The sequence below is a fragment of the Melanerpes formicivorus genome, unplaced genomic scaffold (genome assembly GCF_026170545.1).
Source record: "Melanerpes formicivorus ecotype bairdi unplaced genomic scaffold, bMelFor1.0.p_v2 SCAF_49, whole genome shotgun sequence".
Taxonomy (NCBI): domain Eukaryota; kingdom Metazoa; phylum Chordata; class Aves; order Piciformes; family Picidae; genus Melanerpes; species Melanerpes formicivorus.
In genome coordinates, this window is record NW_027142401.1 from 554661 (window position 1) to 571167 (window position 16507).

Here is a 16507-nt window from a genome sequence, read left to right on the forward strand (position 1 = left end):
TCCCTGGAAAAAACCTTAAAAGAATCACAACACTGAGCTAGCCTGCACCAAGCATATCCCACTACAGAGCATAGTACAATCCACCAGACACAAACAATACAACTCTTTTCATTTACATACAATTGCATTTGTTGTCAGAATAAGCACAAGTCAGTATCTGCCAAGTCTGCTGTAACAGTGACATTTCAAAATCAGGTTTATCAGTTTCCTTACTCCACAGATATGTCTGATAAGCAGGGGGGAGGGGGAATCTATTACAGTTTTAGCCTGAAGTACAGTAAGAATTTTATGCAAGTGTCCAACAAATCCACTTAGAAAACCAAAAGGCCTACCTAGAAACATGACCACCAAGAAGAGTCAGAACAGCAGCCATCCCGTTTCTAGTATGTATTGTGTTTTATACCATGACACTGCAGCCTTCTGAGGGTCAGATTAATTAAGATCAACAGCAGCTGCAGTGCAACGTGAGAAGCACACTGCCACAGCTCTTGCCAGACCAGCCCAATTACCTGCAGCACTCCAACACCAGACATAACTAACAACTACTACGCTTCTCACCAAGTCATCACCTCCTCCTGGCTTATCAGCAAATGCTAAAAACCAAACTAACCTCTTTTTAAGGCAGACTGCAAATCTATCCACGCCTGCTGCAGGATGCACCAATGAATCCAGAGAGATGTTTGCCAGTCAAATCTTTACAGGTGTTTCTTGACTTCAAGCTAGAGTTATGTCCAAACGGGAAAGTGAGACAGCAATCAGGGACAAGCCCTTCTCCCAAATCCCTCTATGTTCCATATCTAAAAGAGTCTGACCAACACACTAAGTCCAAGGTTTGCTCCCCTGGCTAAAGAGCTGCTGATCACTGACTATTAAAATCAATTCAGTGGTCAACTAAGGACAATAGCTAAGTTAACATAATTAAAGAACAAACTAAGACCAAAGAGTATTTGAAAAAGGTATTGCTTGTCACAGATTGCACTCCTTAAGAGGAAGAAGAACATGTTTCTTTTACTGCATAAAGAGAAGAGGAAATCAGTTAAGAGATAAGGATATTCCCTATTTATACTCTTAAATGTTAGCTCCGATATATGAGTTCTAACATCCACTAAAACTCTGATCTATCTGAAAACACCGTTGAAGGGACGGAGATTATAAACTCTGGGGAAAAGGAAAATCAAAATTTTCTGTGCATACCAACTTGGACTTTGGGGTTTAGAGTTTCTGCTTGGTTGGTTGGCTGGGTTTTTTTTCCCCAGAATGTAGGAGTTCAGAGAGTAGAGACTCTTGATAAATATGTACTTTACAGAAATTCCAACTTTATCAAGAAACAACACTCTTACTAGAAGCACTTTCATCTACAGAAGCTTTCTAATCTACTGAGAATCATTTGGTTTTCAATTATATTGAAAACTAGTCAAAAGCAATCACAAGAAAAGAAATATCCTTTAATAATGAAAATCATTAAATATGGCATTTCCCCGTGATTACAGCCATCCTCGCTTTGCTCTATTTTACCAGCCAAGTGCAAATAGAGTTAGTCTGTATCATTTATTGAAGTTTGGCTAACCATTCCAAACACAACACAAGTTGCTTTAAACCTTTCTTATGGAAGACAAAGACACAGCGTTTCCTTGCAAATCAAAGCCATTTACTATGTCAAAGTTTATTCGCTAATTAGCATGAATAAATCTCTACACAGCGCAAGATTTCCACTTGAACTTCTACTCAAAAATTCTCTGAGCCTGCCAAATGGGAAGCTGCTAAGTGATAGAACACTGGGTGAGTTAGATATGTAACAATCTCAGGATCATACCAAGTTATATATTCAGTTTCAGCTTCCTTTTAAATGTAAAATACTAAGGATCTGCTGGCTAACAAGCTAACTTTTTTTTTCATTCTGTTCCAGTAACCAGGCAACAGACAACTGTCCAACTGAGAATTATCTCTCTGAACAGCTGGCAATCTACACTTGGGGGTTTTTGGTGGTTGGCCTTTTTATTTAAAAAAAAAAAAAGAAAGACCCACACACAATCCAACAACCTAGCAAAAAAAAATAATCATCAGTTATTCCAGCAATTACTTCACAAACCTACACGGCTCCATACTCCACCTCTGAAAAACCTTACTCACTATTTAGTCATTTCCTCAGTGCTATTATCCCCAAAGCTAGTCATATGTAAGCAAATCTCAACAACAGAATCAGAAAATCTGAGATATAGACTTCTGAAGCCTCCAACTAGCTGATGCTAAAACTTCAGGGGGCAAAAAAAAAGAGAATTAGAAGCATCAGGAATAAAAGTGAGGTACATTTACTGGTATAACAAACCACCTTCAAGGAACCATGACAACAGACAGCAAATAGCTAATGCCACTCTTGCTTCTAACTCCATTACTCTTTCAGCTATGGAAGTGAAAAAAAAAACCACCCCACCATGTAGCATTTTGATTCGATGCTATTTCACACATTGATTTTTGAAACAGATTCTTTTCCCTGCTAGACTTTAAGTTATTTTTTAGGAGTTATAAATCAGCATGACAATACCCTTATTATACACAAGAAATAGTAATGGTGAAGCAAACTTGATGTATTATACTTTTCCCCCCTGCCTAACTGCTTCATGGGAGTAATGAAGATAGAAAGTGAACTTAGAAATGTCGGTAAAGTTGTGTTACTTATGCATTCAAAGTGCTTTTGAAAGACTTTTAAGAGTCAGAATAAGACTTTCTGAGAAGGCACTGACACAAAGATTAGCTAGACTATCTCCCATAATACATAAATGTTTAAATATATATATACAATCTGATATTCAAATACAAAAAAATACATCTCCAATAGAAATCACTTGGTAAAAACACAGCAGCCACACAAACACTTCATGTACTCTCTACACAAACCAGAGGAGAAAACTCCCACCTTCTCTGTTCTCCCAACACTTAGATCACTACTGATTAGACATCTGCCATTGAAACTACATGGCTGATCTGTTGTTACAAGGCAGGAAAACCTTATTCCCATTTGCTTATGGTTTTTATTCATCTTTTCTGTTGTCCCCACATTTAGATCACTACTGATTTAGAAATCTGCCACTGAAACTACATGGTTAATCTGTTGTTAAAAGGCAGTAAAACCTTTTTCCCATTTGCTTATGATTTTTATTCATCTTGTCTGTTGTCCCCACATTTAGATCACTGCTGATTTAGAAATCTGCCACTGAAACTACATGGCTGATCTATTGTTTAAAAGCAGTAAAACCTTATTCCCATTTACTTATGGTTTTTAATTCATCTCTGCTCTTGATATGATCGAGTTGCAGGACACATATGACTTCACATTCAAATAAACCGAGCTCAAATTCACTCAAGCACCAAGTTCAGACCAGGCAAGATCCTGTTGCAAGACAAACAACGTGATGCGATGTAACATAATTTTGTGTGTGTGTGTGCATGTCTGTGTGTCTGTGAGAGACTGGGGTGGGAGGGCAGAGAGAGAGAGAGCAAATCTGCATGAGAGAGGAAGCAAGCAAGAGTGCGCGCCAGCATTCGCAATGGAAAAAAATACGAGTCCAAGGCAGTTGTCAGTCCAGCGTTCGCTACAATTCAGAATGGAGAAACAGGTAAGACAATGAGAGCGTAAAACAACAGAAATAGTCTTTTCTGGTACTGTTCAAAAGAAACCCACTCATGGAAATCACTTCACAGAACAGCCACTTTCTTTGTCAAGTCCACTTTGTCCAAGCAGCATGGCTACCTGCTAGCTTTACATTTTGGAGCAGAACCTCCCAGTCCATACACAGGCTGTACTTCTGCAGAAGGGATGAGCACCATTTAGTTGGAAAGTAGGGCATATTTTGCCATTTTAATTTCATTTCCACTAACCTAGAGGGACAAGCCTGAACTAAAAAGAATCGGAAACGATCTAAACACAATAACCGAAGTCAATTTGCAGAAGTCCAGACCATGAGGAAAAAGTCAGCTAGCAACCTGAAAAGAGAACAGTATATTGGGCACTCAAAAAAGTAAGACTGCAGTGAATGGTAAATGTACTTATATACTGCTTCCTATTTTGTAAACTAAAACATTCAGTGCAAAGCTTTTTTATGTTTTCCCCTTCAATTGCTTGTAATTAGAGCTGCCATATAATTCTTCAGTAATTATGTCACCTTTGGATGCACAAAAATTATTCCAACAGAAATCAGTCTGCATACTGAAGTCCTATATCACAGAGGGAGGGAAAAGAAAAAGAACACTATTAGATCACAGGAACTGCTCATGACTTCTGTATTACAATGAACTTCTTCCTCTCCAAAACAGCAACTTAACCAGACTGTGCCAAAAACTTTTCAGAAATACAGAAAAGTTTCACAGGAGCATTGGTGAGAGAACATTCCACAGAGAAACACAAATCGAAACACATTTATAGTCACAGGCATCAGAGAGGTACAGACTAAGTAACTTCTTATTAGGAAAACATTAATTGTTTAAGAAGCTTCTGTAAGAAAAATAAACCACACATTTATAAGAGCTGTTTCACAAGGTTTGTATTCCCTAGTGCTACATGAACACGAGAGGCTGGAAGAAACCCAGAAGCCATCAGCTCAGGGAATGCCAGGACCTCCAAACATTCCATGGGCTGGTGGTCAAATGCAAACAGAAAGACTAATGAGAGCTAGCCACGATGGAATGCATTTCTCATCCCTCTTCCATGCTTTAGCAGGTATCATTCACCAGCTTCCTCAAAGCATTTTCTATGTGACACAAAGTGGCTGCAAATTCAAAGCAGACTGTATGAAGCCAAACTGGAACTTCATTTGCACCTGTTACAGTGGAGCTGCTTGAGCCTCCCTGCCCCACTTATTTATGTTATTAATACTATTGATGTTAACAGAGAAAGTGTTTATGTCACAAACGTTTTTGTGTGTCACTCCAGCTTGCTTTTATTTCCCAAAGGTTCTTCTGTTACTACTGCTGTATCTTTACAATTTGCCACACAACAACAACAAAAAAAACCCACATGTAATTCTGATTTAATCACAACACAGAAGAACTATGCTAGAGCACCGAACAAAAGATCTAATCGTTGGAGCGTCCTTTCCAAGTGAGTGTAAATAAACTGTAGTAAAATGAAAAGGCTTGTAATTTGGTATTTGGAATATTCTTCATAAACACCAATTTTCTGTAACATCCTTGCATATCTGACACCACCTCATGTATAATGCAGAAAATCTATTTCATTTTCATCTATTGACAGTGAATTTAATTTACTGTTGCGGCTCTTCACCCAGATTATGTTATTAATTCTGCAATCAGGCTCTTTTGAAGGCTTTTATTTCTTCCAGGAGTTGTCACAATTCTATATTGATGCATATGTTTGGTTGGGGTTTTTTTTTTGCACCCTGACACACCTTGCAAAACAAAGAATCATTTTTTGGTTTTTATAACTTTCTAATGAAACGTGAAACAGGGGAAAAACCCCCAAAACACCTCAAAGACAAGACAGAGCGGTTCATAAGCTGTCTCTCTCCACACACACATCGCTTTAACCTCTGACACACAAGCATCATGAACTACGTTCATTAAGAAGGTGTACAACAGGTGCATTACAATTTCCACATCAACAATCACCGTTGTAAACAGACCACAGTCTCTCCATTAATGATAAAAAAAAACCCCAAACTATCCACTTCTGCCTGACACAAAACTTAAGAGGACAGGAAATCTAAATGCTCCAATGTTAGTGTTCATGTACAGAACCACATGAACTGCCTTCACAGTCTGTAGAATTCAGTCATCTTGTTAAGCGAGATCAAATGCAAAGCTCCTCTTATTTTTTTCCTCCCCCAAGAAAAAAGAAAAATAAATAAATAACATCAATAAAATAAAATAAAACATCAAGAACAGCCAGTCAACTCAATTCTAAACCATCATTTGTTCTTCAAAATCAACACACCAAACAGTGCCAGCTATCATCTTATTTCACATCAGTTTTGCATAAACTCCTCCAAAACAAAGTTCAATTACAGAACGTTAATGTGTTCATCTTTAGGGGGGGGGAAAAAACCAAACAAACAAACACTATTATTCCATGGCAGGAGCTAAAAATCTTGTACAACATTATGTAAGACTCCCTTGTCAGAAATCTTCTAAAGGAGAAATACTAAATCCAGTCTTTATTCCTGTTAAGACATAATATTACAAACTTCTTGCTCGGGAATTAGTACAGTTGTGTTAAAATGCTCGTTCCTTTATTCACCCAAAGTATTTCTCTTCACAGAGTTTTCCTCCACCATCAGGATAAACATAAAGAATACCTAAAGAGCGGCACTTGTCCTCTTTACTTCACTCCAGAGCCAGTGAACAAAGCAGTGAAGCAGAAAGAAGGTACATAATGGATTTAAAAGTAAATGGCCCATTCTTTAAGAGGCCGCTTCTCATTTTTACTCATTCTAGCTTAATTGTCATTACAATGTCTGGAAACTTCAAACGGACAATTATTTTTACACCAGCTGTCAAGTTAGATCCTTAAAGCTGTATTTTTATTTCACTTACAACTAAAAAAAAAATAAAAAGAAAAGAAAAAGAAGAAAACCAGAAAAAAATAGAAGAAAAACAAACCCACAAAGCAAACTAAAACATTCATGAAAATATCCTTTTGCAGGAAGATTGCAAATAGTCTGCAAACGTATTTCAAGCAGTTAGTGCTCAGCCCATTCCATACACCAGGACAGACAGAACATTTATATTCATTGTTGCACTGTGTAACACTTTCCTGAGAAACACTGCTTCCCAGCTGCACTGGGAGCTGAGTTGTCTGTATACGAAACACACTGACACGTACACACGCCCCTTGGGATTGAAAAAGAAAGAAATTAGCTAATTTGTGCACCTACCTGGGTAAAAATCTTTGGATTTAGACAGCTTGATGGTGGCCCCAGTCTCTTTCTGCAACTGAACAATTGTCTGTCCTCCCTTCCCAATTATAGATCCAGCAGCATAACTAGGTATGAGGACCTTTAGAAAATATTGGCCATCCTCTGAAAAATTGAGATACATAATGTTAATACGGCTTGCAGGCGCGGGTTTTGCCTCCCCAGACCCCCAGATAAACAAAACGTTGCATCTTTAAACTCATCCACTAATTCATGCATCTACATCTAACCAGTTGCGTCATTCTACAAGACATGTTTAGACTATCCATGCCTTTGACATTTTAAAATACGTTTATTCTGGGCAAATTAAAAGACTCCACCATAGGTTCCTTAATCCCATAAAAGAATAAGAAGAAAAAATAATCCAAATATCTCAAAGGTGGATTCCGCCCTCCCTTCCCCCCCCCCCCCCCCCCCCCCCAATAGTAACCCCAGCAGCAGAAATTATTGGATCCCTTTAAAATAAGAAACAAGCCATAAAGCCTTGCATAAAAACGTGTCTAGTGACAGCTACAACCTCGCTGGAGAAATTCTACAAAAGAAACGCCAAAAAGTGGAAAAAAAAAAAGAAAAGAAAAAGAATGAAATTGAAATTCTGACGGGCTATTTGTTTGTCATTAGCAAACACATGAGAACAGCAATTAACTATTGCCTGCATTCTTCTTAAGTGAGCAAAACGACTACTCTGCTACCAAATAACCCACCCAAAATGTGGGGTTTTAGTCCAAGCATTTCAGCCACTGCCAAGAAAACAACTCAACATGGTGTGGATGGAATCACTTCCCTAAGTAATCCTGATGTATTCCTTTAGCACTTCTTAAGCGACAATGATCTCTTTTAAGCTCATTAATTAAAGGACATTAAGAAGAATTTTTCCCAATTGATCAAAAGCCTAAGTCACTTATTTTAAATACACTTAAAAGGTGATGAGATAGACAATGCCAGTCGTCCACCCACCACTGGCGTTAAAGCACACAATTGGAAGAGGAAAAAGATTTATAGAATGAATGGAGGGGGGAAAGGAAAAAGGATGCCCAGTCTGATTCGGCAACTGCACAACTGTCTGTGCCCTCAGCCCACTGCTAAACCCAGCTACACTGAAGTCTGAGGACCTTCTGTAACGGGCTCTGGAAAAGTGCAAGGGAATAAGGGTACACTGGCTCCCCACAGTTAGGCTCTCCCCGGCAATTAAAGCAACGTCCTCCTGGCATGGATAGCAAGATTTTTATCGTGAAACCTGATTCACAAAGTTGTGTTGCTTTGCTGGGTTGGGTTTTGATTGTTTGTTTTGTTGTTTGGTTTGGGGCTTTTTTTTCCCCCCGACGCTGAAGGAACGATCCCAGTTCACCTTACTTCTCTTACAAACGCCTCAAGAAGTGCCTGTGTGACAGTCGTGCCCGCCCGTATTAACATAGCTGGCTGAACCATGCACTATGTACAGGCAGACCGCTGCTCTTAATATTGGGCAAATAAATTCACCTCTGCCTCGGTGCATTGTTATGACGACTCCAGTGTAATCGGCCAGAGGAGATGCTGGTCCCGTTATAACTCATCTCCTCCAGGAAGAGCAGGATGTTAACTCGCGAGTCCCCGCAACCGAGAAGCGACTCCCCCCCCGCTACCAGCCTGCCCTCACCCCCCGCACGGCAAACACACGCCGTGTATGTGCTGACAATAGAAGTGAGGCCAAGGAGGAGGAAAACGCACGGCAAGGCTGAAATTCAACTTGCGACCCAAAGGATGTGGAAGGAGGAAAGTGCGTTTGCCGTCTCCTTCCAGCTGCCATTTATTTTCGCCCATCGTTAAAGGGGCGAGGGAGATAGCTTGGGCTGTAGAAGCTCCTTGTGCTCCCTCCTAGTCTCCATAGGGTCACGGCTGTGCAGCCCCAGCGTGGATATTAAATAAAAAGACTGGTAGATGCTGAAAACCGACGCCATTTTGATGAATGATAACATTAGAGAAATGGGAATGTTTGGGGGAGAAGGGGGGGAGGCAGGCAGGCAGGTAGGGAAGCGGAGAGGTGGGTGGGTTGGGCGGGGGGTGGGGGGGGAGGCGACAGAGGATATACCCACCGCCCGTGTTGGTCCTCTTGGTGCTGCCGGCTTCAGGGGGGGCTTCGAGCGGTCTTTTCCGGGAGTCCGGCGGGTCCAGGTCTATGGGAACCCCGGTGTGGGTCCCGTTCTGCTGGATGGGAGCTGCCGCCATCATGTTTGCTGCTGCTCGGAGGAGAATTGTCTCTTCCCTTCTGTGGTGGGGGGGGGAGGGGGGGGGGGCAGGGAGGGAAGGGGGGAGGAGGAGGAGGAGGAGGAAGGGGGAGGAGGAGGAGGAGGGGAGGGGGCTCGTCCCGTTCTCTTGTCCTTTTCGAAAATGTAGAGCTAAGCTCGGGATTGTCGAGGATGCTGCGCGCCTTGTTTATCTGGCACCCAGGGGGAGGGAAGGGAAGGGAAAGGAGGGAGGGAAGCGGGCAGGACTGGGCTGGAGGAGCAGCTGCAGTGCAGTGTCAGGAGGAGATGAGAAGGGAGACAGGGGAACGAGGGGGGCGAGAGAGGGAAGAGAAAGGGGGAGAGGGGAGGAGGAGGAGGGGAAAGAATGAAAAGAGTGAGACAGGAGGAGGAGAGGACAGAGTGAGTGGGAGAGGAGAGGAGGGGAGAGAGTGAGTGGGAGAGGAGAGGAGGGGATAGAGAACGAGTGAGACCGAGGCGGCGGGGAGGGAGGGAGGGAGAGAGGGAGGAGAAGGAGGGAGGGAGCGAGCGAGCGACTGGTGTAAATGGTGGGTGAGGGAGTGAGTGGGAGATGATTCACACTGTCTGTAAGCCCCTTCCTTTCCTGCCTGCCCTAGCGCCGCGCCCGGTGCTGCAGCTCGGCTGCCCGCTGCTCCCGGCCACCCGTGCCCTCCCTCACTGACGGACTCGTGTGCACGGGGGTGGAGAGAGGAGATCGTTGCCCGTGCGGCGCGGCACCGATCTCGCCCCAGCACCGCCGGCTCTGCCGGGCGCACGGGAGGCTAGCTGCCCGATCGGCCGTGGGCTAGGGGCCGCCACCCTCGGCTACACCACGGACACCCAAAAGGCGGGAGAGGGCAGAGCCGTGGGAGGGGGTTCCAATGCCGGGGAGAAGGGGGGTGGGGGGGGTGGGTGTAGATAAGGGACAGGCCGGGGGGTGGGGGAACGCCGGGATAAAAAAAGAAGGGCGGGGTTCCTGCGAAGACAGGCGGGAGATTCGGCCAATCGAAACAAAAGAGAGCGAAGCTGGGATTGAAAGGCGCAGCCAATCACCGGCCGCAAGTGGCAGAGCCGTTGGGGGGGAGGCGGGGGCGGTTTAACCTCTGCGGCGGCCGGTGGGGGGCGGGGGGTGGCGGCAACAACGACGACTACAACGACGACAACGGCGGCGACGACTGGGAGGGCGTGTGTGGACGCGGGCTCCCTCCCCGGGAGGGTCCCCCGCCGTGATGCGGCGTCACCTGGGTTACACGCTGCGCCTCATGGGCCCGCAACGGCATAGGAGGACGTCTGCGATTGCCCGTGAAGGCGGTGGGGTAGCGGGGACATGGCTGAGCTGAGCTGAGCTGAGCTGAGCTGAGCTGAGCTGCACCGCACCACTTAGGTGCGGTGCTATCTGGCCGGTGCGGCCGGGCCCTTCTTCCTAGCCGTCGCGGGCGGCGAGCGGGGGACAGCGATGCCGCGTCGGGAGCCCTGGATGCGCCAGGCTGCATCGCGCAGGCTTGTGGAAAAAAATAAATAATAAAGATCTTATTTTTATACTGACAGCCGGGCTAGATGGAGCTATGTGACACAGAGCGGCATTTCTTACGTAAAATTCTCATCGAAAAAAAATGCAAAGATGTTTCACTGCGACGAAGGTTATTTCTGCTTATAAGTCTCCAATTAATTCGGGTTTAAGCTTAAAATGTGCGGAGGCGGGTGGGGAGGGAAGAGGACGGTGGGAGGGCTTGGAGGGATTGTCTGCGCACGAGAAAAGCATTTCTACTCTTTGCTATTTAATTAAGCGATTGCTTTTGGAACGTTTTCTCTGGCCGGTACAACGGTAGCGGCGGCGGTCAGTGCTGGAGCATCAGTTCCGGACAGAATTGGGAAATGCGCGTTTGTTGCGTTAGAGCCTGCGCCGTGCTAAATTCGTATCGATAACGTGTGTGCGCAGAATGGCCGCTGCACTTGATTCCTCTTACTATGCAAGCTTAAAACCTGGCTGGTTGTGGATGAAACCCGAGATCCGTCCTAAGCTCCCTGGGAGACTCAGCCTTCGTTTCAGTAATCACTTACCATTAATACTGCCCAAATAATGTTTCGATACTTAAAACACAAATTCCATCTATAATATATGATACAGCACATCACCTCTACTTATAAATTACAAGGCAGATACGTAATGCATTACAGGATATTAAAAACATGGATGCTTTAATATCTAGACGGGCTCCTGCTCACAAATGAAGAACTCCGTTCAGCACTGTATGGAGGAAACTTTCAATGACTTCTATGGGAATTGTGTCCCAGGAACGTGATATCTCGACTCCTCACAGGGGGGATGAAATAGATACAGCAGCTTCAGTAACAAGCTGACAACATATATGGTCAGGAAAATGATTGTGTAAAAATGGAACTTTCTTACTCATCATATACCCTTTGTATCTAAGATACTCTGACTCATAATTGCTTAGTTTACTGACTGAAATAAAATTTTAGGCTTCTGTTACCTCGGCAGTAGGCTGACACAATTATGGTACAGCAAGTTGGGGACTGATCCTAGCTCTTCCTATTTTTTAATTTATTTTATTTTTCTCTTTTTTTACCAAGTTCCAGTTGAACAGAATTTAATTAGTATTTGAGCCAGAAAGAGCACAGCGTGACTTGAAAATCTCAGGTCCAGTTTGTTGGGTCATCAGTCCTCACAGGCCTCTTTATTTGTAAAGGAAGCAAATGCTATCTGGAAAAATTTGAGGACAAAAATAAAAGCCCCACAATGTTCAAATGAAGCCATCTTGAGTCAATCTCGGCAGTGGAACTGGATAAATTATAACACTGCTCCCTTTATCTCGCTGAATATGTCCCATTCATCTGTATTAACATTGAATCAAACAATTCTCTTGTTTTAAGACCACATCTGTTTTGCTGTGGCCCCTGCACCAATTTTAATTATGTGGCAGATCTGATTGGATTCAGCACCTGCAAGTCTTCCCTTCGGGAGCTCCAATTAGCTTTTAAAACATTTACTTGATTGCTTTCTTTAAACAAAAGTATTGTTTCATCCCAATAACAAGGATATTAAAGTGTAAAATGAAAAAGTGTTTTAATGTGATAAGCCATGTGTATATTGTTTGTGTATCTATCTTCCATAAGCTTAGAGGAAAAAGTGGTAATCCTGAAACCTAATTTCCTCAGACTCAGCAGATGTCTGTCCTGCCTTAGTCTGTTTCTTTACCAACAGCTGTTTCACAAGTGCTTCCCCTTGTCTCTGCAGAATGCTTTTTGCTTAATAACTTCCCAATATGTTATCTCCCAGTCCCACTAAGACAAGCTTTTTTCAACTTGTCTCGTAGCTATTAGTAGATTTTCATATATATATATATATATATATGTATATAGTTTAATAGACAGGTTCATCTGTGAAGAATTTAGCTAAAACTGTATCACTAGCCTGTAAGCTAGTTTCTAGTAGCAGTTCTGTTTCACTAAGAAAATAGCTGCATGTAATAAACGTTTCAACAAATGTTGGTATAATATTAAGACAGGTGTTAGTTGTTGCAGATACGCTTCAGAATATGCTCATTTCTCCTTATTTCACTGCTCGGAGCAGTGACGATTAGGGTCTAGGGGGTCATATCTCATAAGGTGCAGCCCTCTAGTGGTAGAGGTCACGGCGAGTTTAAAGCAAGCTGCGGTTTTGTCATGGATTGGGGACAATGAAATAGCTTTTGGCGAAATGCAGGCAAACTGCCCTGAGGTGCATTAACCACCTGCCTTGTTCATGGTCTGAAGCAGAAGAGAAAATAGTCGTGGAGGTCTCTAGTGCAGCCTTGCTCTCACTCAGTTGTTGTGATTTCTATGGAGAAAGGACCCATGGAAAACCAAAAAATGTATTCAGAGTTTTCCTCTTTTTTTTTTTTCCTAATCTGTTGCTCAGCTTTACTTTTTCAGCCAGATCTAGACTGGAATATCTAACCAGAGGTTACTCAAACTGCTGTGAGGTCTTGATTCCTTTTTGTGTTTCTTTCAGTCATCTTACCAGCTGAGATATTCTGTAACTTCAGTAAGAGTTAGTTCAGTGATGGCATGGAATACAAATTCAATTTCCTAGCCTTATTTCTAAAAATGCCCTTGGCTGGTGGAGGTGTGGATGTTAGCATTCAAACTAATCTCTCCCACAGACGTGAGAACTGTGCTTATAAATGAAAGGGATTAGGACGAGGCACCAACTAAAGCAATTAAGCATGTATTTTATCAGCCAGAAATCTGCATAGTAACTGAGGTACCATTCTGGTAAACACCAGCTAATCTGATAAAGTCTGTGCTGTGGAGAAAAAAATCAGCCTTCTCTTTCATGTAGAAGTGATGGATAGCTCTCCACTGGCTAACAGAATGATCAGTTTGGGTTTTTTCCCCCTTATGAAAAATATGACAAAGCCTAATAGCCATTGAGTGAAAACCCACTACTTCTTAAACATCCTGGATAGGTAAACAAAGACAGATATGGTCTTTGTTCAGAATGATGCCACTAATAAAGGTGATTTTTCGTTGCTGAATGATTCCTGTGATTCCTGGTAAATTTTGCCTCCACTAAAATCACAGTTCACTGTCTGAATGGAGAAGTTTTGATGAAGCCCTTAACTTCCACTTTTCTTTGTATGAAACATTTCTCCTCTGATATTCTGTATGTTAATCTGTTTATGTTATTGCTTAAATTATCCACTTGTTGCTTGTTTAAGTACTGCAGAAGTTATTTATCATTAAAAAAACCCCACATTTCCATGGGACTTCTCCAAGATCGTAGCTATGCTAGGAAAATTTTAGGATTTGTGTGGAAAAAAAGAACTAATAATTGCTAAACATATATTAGACAGGAAGTTAGCTGATTATATGTTTCCCTTTCATTATCAGCACTTGCATCAAATGCATTGCCAAACTAAAAGCCAAATATTTGTAGTTGCACTCTTCACAGAAAGGAACATGGCCAACTGCTAAACCTTTTCATATTATAGACCATTACTAAGTAGTAACTTTCTTTTCCCAGCAAACTAAGGATGGTAACTTAAAACTGTTACTAATTTGACCATACTGTGCATCATAACATGAATATATATTGGCCAAAACCTCCCTTTCTGGTGGTGGAAGGAGAGAGTGTGTGTGTAGGCAATTAATGTCCATTTCTCCTGTCTTGGCCAAGTGATCAACTGCCTCCTCCTCTTCCCACAATATTCATCCACATTCAGAAATGTTTTTTTCTTTTCAGCTTTTCTTCTAGGAATACACAACTAAATTATTCTCACCTCTTCATTCCTGAATCTGTAGATCAGATTTAAAAGCTGTTCTTGTTTCTCTTATATCTTGGGGTTATCCAGATTGAAATGTTAAAAAGTATAGCCTCAGGACAAGATCAGCTTTCATCCCTCACAAGGAATTGACTACGTGTTCAGAATCCATGAAACTTTAATGTCTGGACACTTGCCCCCCACCCCCCACCCCAGAAAACCATGTCCATGGTGATCCTTCTGTGGAGTAATTTAAAGATATTTATTTTTCAGATGAAAGAAACCCAAGACTAGATTTCAATTGTCTTCCAATAATAGCAGTATTTACAGAGGGAGGGATCTGGGGGTTGTTTTTATGTGTGTCTGGTTTTTGATTGGTTGGTTGGTTGGGTTTTTTTTAAACAGGAAAATAGATAATTCATGAATTTAAACTGGTACAAACTGGGAGTAACTCCATTGTAAGGAAGCAATGGTGTAACATAATATGTAAGAAATAGCAGGATCACCTTGTGTAGCTTGTGTCAGTTTACAGTGTTACTGATTCTGCACCTCTTAGCACTTTCTTTAAAAAGGACATGGGTGAGACATCCTTTTCTACAAACTGAATTCAGCCAGATCTCACTCTAGATACTTCAGAAAGTATTCTTCTAACAGGATAGTGAACAGGGTATTTTTCAAGGAATCGGCATTCTAGAATCATAGAATCACAAACTTGTTAGGGCTGGAAGGGACCTCAAGGATCATCTAGTTCCAACCCCTCCCCCTGCCATGGGCAGGGACTCCTCACACTAGATCAGGTTGCCCAGAGCCACATCCAGCCTGGCCTTAAAAACTTCCAGGGATGGGCCTTGTATCACTTCCCTGGGCAACCTGTGCCAGTCTCTCACCACCCTCATGGGGAAGAACTTCTTCCTAACATCCAATCTGAATCTACACATTTCTAGTTTTGTTCCATTCCTCCCAGTCCTATCACTCCCTGACACCTTAAAAAGTCCTTCCCCAGCTTTCTTGTAGCTCCCTTCACATACTGGAAGGCCACAATTAGGTCTCCTTGGAGCCTTCTCTTCTCCAAACTGAACAGCCCCAACTCCCTCATCTCCGTTATTCTGAATGCTCTAGCAGCATCACTATTTTATGTCCTATTTTTTCCCCACCCACCACTGTCTTACTTGTTCAAGAATTTGGCACTTTAAGATTAGTGAAATGTGTGTGGGGAAAAAAACTAACAGCAACATTATTTTGTGGGGGTTTGATTCTGTTGTCAATCCTTGACCCATTGCTGTGAACCAAAAGACCTAGGACAATGCAGCACCTTCTAAGTGGTCCTAAGGACGTCTCAACTAGAGCTCACTTGGGCTCTCAGAGACTCTAATACAGTCTTGGTTGTTCTCAAAAATTAAGTCTAGTGAAAAACAGGTGGTAATTTTATATTGAGCCTTACAATATAGGGTCTTAGTCAGGATTTTTGGAACCCTGGAAGTTTGCTGTAGTTCAGCTGACAGAGTTATTTTAGTGGGAAAACACCAGAAATCTTGCAGGAAAAGGAACAGAAAGGAGGCAAGCAAACATGTTGCACAGAGGACAAAGGAAAAACAAGAATGAGAAAATAAAGACAAAGCCACTGATTTTTTTTTTTCCTGTAGTAGCCATGATTTATATTAAGTTATATAGCAGAATTTGAGTTGCTTTGACCATTTTGTTCCCAGCCAAGAGGTAAACTATTTGAGATCATTAAAGATTAATACACCCTAGTTAAACTCTACTAGTAAAGTCTCCTGCTGTTAACCACCACTAAACCCCCACTTTTTTTTTTTTTCCATTACAATTTTCAATCAGTTTTCCAAATAATAAACTATTCCAACTAAAGTAATTTTTTACAGGTATCATACTGTTATAACAGTAGGGTTTTTTTTGGCTGATGGAAAGGTAATAGAAGTCAAATCTTTGATTTCATTGCAGTAGCAGTAGTTTCTAGCAGAGATCTAGAGGTCTTAAAAAAAAAATACTATTTAAAAGCATATGCCAGCACATTCCAAACTAATTTTCAGCACAGAGAGATTTTAGGCAGTTGTTATTACCTTTAGGAATAAAA

At 42.1% G+C, this 16507-nt stretch overlaps 1 protein-coding gene across 5 annotated transcripts in view; it reads right to left on the minus strand.

Moving 5' to 3' along the window:
* The window catches only part of NOVA1 (NOVA alternative splicing regulator 1), a 195099-nt gene extending 185132 nt beyond the window's left edge, over positions 1-9967 (minus strand). Inside the window, exons 1-2 of one of the 5 annotated variants that reach the window (XM_068160301.1) lie at positions 8999-9967; positions 6888-7031 (exon numbers count right to left, since the gene is read on the minus strand). In XM_068160301.1, coding sequence (XP_068016402.1) covers positions 6888-7031; positions 8999-9134 — 280 coding nt within the window. In that variant the 5' untranslated portion in view covers positions 9135-9967. Of the gene's footprint in view, positions 1-6887; positions 7032-8998 lie in introns of those variants that run through there. The other 4 variants (XM_068160300.1, XM_068160304.1, XM_068160302.1 and 1 more) reach the window with 4 other exon arrangements.
* Between the last annotated feature and the right edge of the window lie 6540 nt (positions 9968-16507).